Genomic DNA, 7,245 nt, shown 5'->3' on the forward strand with positions numbered 1-7,245 from the left:
CCTTGGCACGAGCGCACGGGTACTGGAATAGATGCACTTTGCAGAAGTCGTCGGCCACCGCCACCACGCGCTCGTTGTGGGAGCGGCACAGGGAGTTGATGTCGGTCCCATCGGAGCCGTCCGGCCACACGCCTAGCACAGTGGCCGGCCTCAGCCCGACCTCCTACCCACCGCCACCCACGGCCCAGAGCTACACCGTTTCAGGCGCTCCGGCAGCCGCAGCCACCCACTGTCGCGTTCCAGGAAAGCCTTCCCGGTCCCAAGGGCCGGAGGGGCCTCCTGGGCTGGATCTTCAGGTTTCTGGACTCTCACCCAATGACACACGCCCAGCGTTCCGAGCCCAAACTGGGCTCCACCTTGTCCCCCACCCCTCCAGCAGGGTTCCACGCCCCTGCTCACCGTAGACGTGGAAACCCAGCACACAGGTGTAGGTAGCCCATTCCCGGTCTCGGCTCTCATAGCGATTCTTCAGCTGCTTGCAGCCTCCAGCCACGTCCCCTGGGGAGAGGGAGCCCGCCCAGCTCAGCTCTCACGCTGCCCTCAGTAGGGAAGATGCCAGGAAAAGCCAGATTGGAAAGACTGGCATGAAACCCAGCGATGGCATGTGATCTGGTCACTGTAGTAGTGACCTCCTCCCCCTGTGAAACCCACCCTGTGTGCGTCCTGTCCTGAGCACTGGCTGAAGTTCTAACAGCTTCCATGAGTTCCTCCTCCCTAGATAAGTCAAGTCCTTCACACTTGCCCTGAGAAACTTTTCCCAAACAATCTTTTCTTAGAGCATTTTTCAGCTCCCTCAAGTCAACAAGACATGGTGTGAAACTCGTTGTTTCCAAATCACAAAATTTCTATGTATAATTCCAACTCCACTTTAACCCTATCTCCACTCCCTTATCTGACAACACCTCTAAGAACCCTCCTACATAAAACCCACTCCAATTACCCTCTCCCCATGTCCTGCTCCACTGCCACTCACAGTAAAGAATCTCATAGTCCCCAGAATTGGACATGATGAAATTCCCATCCTTGGACCAGTCAAGATGAGTGATGAAGCTGGAGTGACCCTGGGAGCAAAGGTCAAGAGTTTTAAAGTATCCCATCCATTTCCCATCCCCAGAGCCCCCTTGATGTATCAGACCCCTGAGTTTCCCAGCTGTTATCATGCCCCACCACACGCCCCAACTTCCTCACCATACAGCGGCCAAAGCGGCTGGATTTGGCACCATCACTGGAAACACTATAGATGTAGATCACGTTGTCATGGGAACCAATGGCCAGGTACAACCCATCTGCAAATACAGTCACTCAGAGAGGGAAGGGCCAGGGACACATGTGAGTCCAGGGTTGGGGTGGCTCCCACCTGGGCTGTACCGGACCACTGAGAGCTGCTCATTGCCATCAATGACATCAGACACGATCTCTCTGGTCTCTGTGTCCAAAACCAACCACCTGGAAGGGAGGGGAGTGGAGGCAGATAGGAAGACAAAAAGGCAAGATGTGAGGAGACCCCCAGGTAGGCCACCCTGGGTAGGCTTGGGGATGGCAAATCAGAGAAGCTCAGAAACACACACAGAAAAGCTCTGATGCAGATGACAAGTCACGCGTGCATTCTTTTTTTAGTTTGTTGTTGTTGTTATTGTTCTGAGACAGAGTCTCACTCTGTCACCCAGGCTGGAGTGCAGTGGCAAGATCTCACCGCAACCTCCACCTCCTGGGTTCAAGTAATTATCATGCCTCAGCCTCCTAAGTAGCTAGAATTACAGGTGCGCACCACCATGCCCGGCTAATTTTTGTGTTTTCAGTAGAGATGAGGTTTTCACCATGTTGGCCAGCCTGGTCTTGAACTCCTAACCTCAAGTGATCCACCCGCCTCAGCTCCCAAAACGCGAGGATTATAGGCATGAGCCACCGCACCCAGCCACCACTGCATTCTTATGCTGGGAGATGGAAAGGAGCTAAGTGTGGATAAAGGCTGAGGGGCTTCTAATGCCGTCTGAAAAAGGAATCTGAAACTACAGACCAGGGACCGACTACAAAGGCCCTGTGCAGGCTGGAAGCCTGTCACTTCCCTGTGTTTGTCTATGCCCCTCCCATTCCCACTGCTCTATCCTGGGCTGCCGCCTCCTCCACTCCCAGGCTTGGAGGAGACCGTGGTTGGGGGAAGGGGAGGAACGGTTACCACAGGAGAGGAGGGGAGCCCAGGTGGCAGGGGCTGCAGGGAGAGGCACGGAGGAGTGCCAAGGCGCAGATGGCTCCTGGGCAGAGGCGGTCACTCTCGCCCACTCCCCCAGTACCAGGAACCCTTCCCAGACCTCCCTGCTTTCCCTCCTGGGAGTCCTGGCTCCCTCTCACCTCCCCGTGTTCAGTCCTACGGCCACAACTGCCCCACTCGGGTGGAAGTCAGCACAGAGACCAGTCTCCTGGGAGAGGGGAGAAGGTGAATTCAAGACAATGCCTTTCTAGTGAGGGAACCAGAGGGGACCCCTTGTCCTCCTGATAACTTCAAAGCCACTTACTCCCAAGGAGAAGATGGGAAGAGAGGGAAGGGACACCTGGGTGTCACTGGAGCCTAAACAGGGAGTGATATCAAAATATTTAACCACAGAACTGAGGCCAACAGCTGTGCCGAAGATTAACCATTTAGGTGCTGGACCAAGAGGAAGTCTGAGGGGTTCTGGGGGCGGCAGGGAATGCCCAGGTGGTACTAGAAGCATCAGCTTTTACCAATCAGTACAGAAGAATTAATATTTGAGTAACCAGTGCACCCATACCAGTACAAACTGGCCACCTCTGGGAGGCAGAAGGCAAGGTGCTAAGGAAGGCGTGGTGGCCACAGGTGTCCTGGTGGGTGTGGCATGGGGGATCCAGGGGCACAGGGCTCTACCTTGAGGTCGATGCTCCAGGCCAGCGCATGGCTCTCCCCATCCCACAGGCAGAGCTGCCGGTCATGGCCGCAGGTGAGGAAGCGGTTCTGGGAGGGGTGTGTGCAGAGCCCCCAGAGCTCATCAGTGTGGCCCTGCAGCACAGCATGACTGTCACTCCTGCCCCTCTCTCACACCCCTTTGCCCCTTCCTCCCCTGAGCCCTTAACCCCCAACCTGGATTACAGGGGAGAAGCCTTGGGCCAGATCTCCCCTCAGCAATGCATTCTTCGTGGTTCCCACCAGCAGCTCAGAGCCAAGCCCTTCAGCAATGGCTCGCACGGCCCCAAAGTGCTCAGGAATCTGCAGAGTGGTGGCAGAATGTCAAGAGCCCACTGACCATTGCTCTTCTCCCTCACTCCCTTGACCCCAGCCCAGCCCTCACCTCAGCCTCCTGGAGGGCCACCAACCCGGGCCCCCACTGTACCAGCCGGCGGTCCCGCCCGCCACCACTCAGCACTGTCCCGTCCCGCTGGAGACACAAGGCGAAGATGGAACCTTCATGAGCATGAGCCTGGGCCACAATCCCATAGGTCTCTGTTGGCAAAGCCCCAGGCAGGTCATGTTTTGGGGGTACAGGGGAGTGAGAAACGGCCAGCTTTGGCCGCCACAATAGAGTAAGAACTCCCAGCCATTGAATGCACCGACTACTATGTCTCATCCTCATACTGCCAACACATCTGTTATTCTCCCCATTTTACAAACAGGACAACTGAGACTCAGAGAAGTGCGGTAACTTCCTAAAGGCCAGGCAACTAATGGCAAAACTGGTATCTGAACCTGAGATCTGGCAAACACAAAGCTCCAGCCGTTTCTCCTTTGCTGTGCTGCCCACACCCTTCTAGACCAGCCCCCCAGAGAACTATCAACTCTCAAGGTAAAAAGGTGGTAAACCTGGCTGGGCGCAGTGGCTCACACCTGTAATCCCAGCACTTTGGGAGGCCAAGGTGAGCAGATCACTTGAGGTCAGGAATTCGAGACCAGCCTGGCCAACATGGCAAAACCCCGTCTCTACTAAAAATACAAAAATTAGCTAGGCGTGGTGGCGTGTGCCTGTAATCCCAGCTACTTGGAGACTGAAGAGGGAGGATCGCTTGAACCTGGGATGCAGAGGTTGCGGTGAACCAAGATCACACCACTGCACTCCAGCCTGGGCAACAGAGTAAGATCCCGTCTCAAAAAAAAAAAAAAAAAAAAAAAGGTGGGAATGGGAAACCCTCTCTCTGTTCCCACAGAACCTCTGGAGTACTAGACTTCCCAGATGCCACCCCTAGCCGCATACCTTTGGCCCCACCCCTGCCTGGGGTCTTGGAATCTGAAGCGCTCCGCCCCCAGGTGAGAATGTTCCCCTCTGAGTCTCCAGTGAGAATGTCTCCATCCGGAAGGAACACAAAGCAAGGAATAAACTTGGGTTTCTTGTATTTCTAGCAGGAAGGGAGAGCAGACAGCAGAGGTCAAAGGGAAGGGCAAAAATTCAAAGTCGCAGGACAAGCCAGGTACAGTGGCTCACGCCTGTAATCCCAGCACTTTGGGAGGCCAAGGCGGGCGGGTCACCTGAGGCCAGGAGTTTGTGACCAGCCTGGCCAATATGGTGAAATCCCGCACTGCACTCCAGCCTGGGTGATAGAGCAAGGCACTGTCTCAAAAAAAAAGAGCTGGGAGCGACGGCCAACATGATGAAATGAAACCCTGTCTCTCTTAAAAATACAAAAATTAGCCGTGCGTGGTGGCGCACATCTGTAATCCCAACTATTCCGGGAGGCTGAGGCAGGAGAATTGCTTGAACCTAGGAAGCGGAGGTCGCAGTGAGCCAAGATAGTGCCATTGCACTCTGGCCTGGGCGACAACAGGAAGACTCCGTCTCAAAAAAAAAAAAAAAAAAAAGAAAAAGTCATAGGGCAGGTAGGGGTTAGGGAACCTTAGGGTCCATAGTACTCAGCCCAGTGCTTCCTCTTCCACTCTGCCCTCCCCATCACCTTCCACTTATCCATGCCTCACCCCAAAGACACCCTGTTTCCGGGTAAGGGTCCCATTCCCAGGAACCCCTACTCCACCACTCCAGTTCCAGAAGTGGACGTGAGATTTCCCACTGGTGACGATGCAGCTGCTGTCACGAGGGTTGAAGCCAACGGCCAGGACTGAGTCATTTGTACTCTGAAGGGAAGACACTAGATTCAGCCACCCCAAGCCCTGGATACCTTCGCTCTACTTGACTCTCCTCAATTTGCATCATGACAGCTGGCTGGTAGAGGCCCAGAAACCCCAGGACAACCCTTCTTTCAAGACCCTGGTCCCCTAAAAGCACTATTCCCTGTCAATCATAATTAATCACCCTAATACCTAACATATTATCCCTCATGAGGTCAGAACCTATGTCACAAATGAAGAAACTAAGGGTCAGAGAAGCTAGGAGATTTGCCCCATGTGACCCAGCCAAAAAGGAAGGAAATGCTTGGGTGAGTCTGGAGCTCTCTGCACTCCACCACTCCCACCCCCAACCTCGGAGCCTCTCCAAGTCATGTGGACTCCTCACCTTGATCTCAGCCAGCTTCACTCCCCGGCTGCAGTCCCACACCGACAGCATGTGCTCATTGGAATCATCCACCACACAAAGAAAGGCACCCTGATCCTGAACAAAGGCGACACACAGGAGGGGCAGAGTGAACCCTGGAGGTCCAGGGTTCGTGGTCATTAGGTTAGGAGGTACCATCACAGATGGAGAGGGCAGAAGTTGACACACATGTCCCTTTCTCAAGACAACCACCTGGGTGAGGTTCAGGAAGGCCAGAACTTCCAAGGCTTCCTGGTGACATGCAAGAGTGGGGTTCCTAGGCAAGAATGGGGGTCTAGAGGCTTCAGGGCCAGCTCACCGCAGCTGAAAAGGCCAGGGCCCCAACACCCCGCTCGAAGGCCCCCAGTCCAATCTCCTGCAGTTTCAACAGTGTCTCTGAGTCCCAGATGTGAACCACAGGCTGCAGGGGCTGGTGAAGGAAGAAGAGTCAAGGTGTGAAGCAAAGCTGGACTGCAATTACAGCGTGTCTGCCTGCTCCCTGACTTTGGCCTTACCTTTCCATCCTTATCCACTCCAGCTGTCTGTCCCGAGGCTACCCGAACACCATCAGGGTGAACAGCAAGGCTAAGGCAGGGGGAAGACACTCTAGGGAAAGGGTCTCTCAAGACCATCCAAGACACCTTCTCCAAGCTTGCAGAGCAGCAAGGCAACTCTTTTCCCCTGCTTCTCCACGCCCCCAGACCCTCCTCCTGCCAAGCCCACCATCCCCAGGCCCCTCACCATCGAACGCAGTCTGTGTGCCCCCGGTAATGTCTCTGGCCGCCGCCTCCAGGACCCCCTGGGCCTCCTCCAGGCCGGTACAGCACCACCACGCAGGCGATGAAGTAGACCACCTCCCCCGAGCGCAGCACAAACAGATTAGAGCGGGAATCACGACCCCTGTACCCGTAACTGGGGCGGAGATCACGGTCAAGGAAAGGGCAGATCAAGGGCAGGAGGAGGAAGGGGGAGAAAGACAGAGCTTCTGGCTGGCAGGGCCTGGAGCAGAATGATGGTAGGAGAGGATCTAGAAGGCTCCTTGTCCCCATAGACCCAGGAGAAAACTGTAAAGGGAAGAGGGGTCCCGAGGTGGGAAAGGTGGTTCCCATGGGACCGGAGGGGGCAGGATACACCCAGTCAAGGCAGAGGGTCTCCGGCGGTGGGCCGCTCGGCAGCTCCTCCAGGCTGCGGATGCCAGACGGGATGTACATGGTAATGGGGCGGCCTCGAAGGAACATCTTCACTGAGATGCCTTCTACAGAGAAAAGGGGTGGTGTCAACTACCACCCACAACCCCCCTTCCAGGAAAGACAGAGCAGAACCCTAGCCACCACACCTCACAGCCCAAAATAGCTCCTAGGGCTACAGCCCAAATCCTAACCCTGCCATCCAAGTTTTGCCCTCTGTCCCTCTGTACGTACCCAAATTGTAATTGCTCCTCCGAGACCCAGGGCCCCCAGGGCTAGAAAGGGGGTCTTTTCCCCCACGGCTGTTGGGAAGAGAAAAAGCACAGGGGCTGGGGTCAGGGCCGAAGACCTAAGCGGGCAGGGGCAGGACACAAGAAAAGAGGTCACTGCAGAAACCACAGTCACCTCTGCAGGCCTGTAGTTTGCTTCGTGAGTATCAGGGCCCTAGTAGATGGAGACTTTTAGTTCCATTTAAGAGATAAGAAGATTGAGGCTGAGGCCGGGCGTGGTGGCTCAAGCCTGTAATCCCAGCACTTTGGGAGGCCGAGACGGGCGGATCACGAGGTCAGGAGATCAAGACCATCCTGGCT

The 7,245-nt window shown here is 55.4% G+C and overlaps 1 protein-coding gene across 1 annotated transcript in view; it reads right to left on the minus strand.

Moving 5' to 3' along the window:
* The window catches only part of LOC105549152 (echinoderm microtubule-associated protein-like 3), a 30,738-nt gene that overhangs the window by 21,262 nt on the left and 2,231 nt on the right, over window positions 1-7,245 (minus strand). Inside the window, exons 3-19 of the mRNA XM_011993574.1 lie at window positions 6,890-7,004; window positions 6,600-6,723; window positions 6,210-6,380; window positions 5,984-6,053; window positions 5,788-5,898; window positions 5,451-5,546; window positions 4,916-5,071; window positions 4,200-4,341; window positions 3,303-3,454; window positions 3,095-3,220; window positions 2,882-3,013; window positions 2,350-2,417; window positions 1,358-1,446; window positions 1,189-1,286; window positions 974-1,061; window positions 400-498; window positions 1-132 (exon numbers count right to left, since the gene is read on the minus strand). Of these exons, the coding sequence (XP_011848964.1) occupies window positions 1-132; window positions 400-498; window positions 974-1,061; window positions 1,189-1,286; window positions 1,358-1,446; window positions 2,350-2,417; window positions 2,882-3,013; window positions 3,095-3,220; window positions 3,303-3,454; window positions 4,200-4,341; window positions 4,916-5,071; window positions 5,451-5,546; window positions 5,788-5,898; window positions 5,984-6,053; window positions 6,210-6,380; window positions 6,600-6,723; window positions 6,890-7,004 (1,969 nt within the window). The remainder of the gene's footprint in view (window positions 133-399; window positions 499-973; window positions 1,062-1,188; window positions 1,287-1,357; window positions 1,447-2,349; window positions 2,418-2,881; window positions 3,014-3,094; window positions 3,221-3,302; window positions 3,455-4,199; window positions 4,342-4,915; window positions 5,072-5,450; window positions 5,547-5,787; window positions 5,899-5,983; window positions 6,054-6,209; window positions 6,381-6,599; window positions 6,724-6,889; window positions 7,005-7,245) is intronic.

This window comes from Mandrillus leucophaeus, unplaced genomic scaffold (assembly GCF_000951045.1).
Source record: "Mandrillus leucophaeus isolate KB7577 unplaced genomic scaffold, Mleu.le_1.0 Scaffold43, whole genome shotgun sequence".
Taxonomy (NCBI): Eukaryota; Metazoa; Chordata; class Mammalia; order Primates; family Cercopithecidae; genus Mandrillus; species Mandrillus leucophaeus.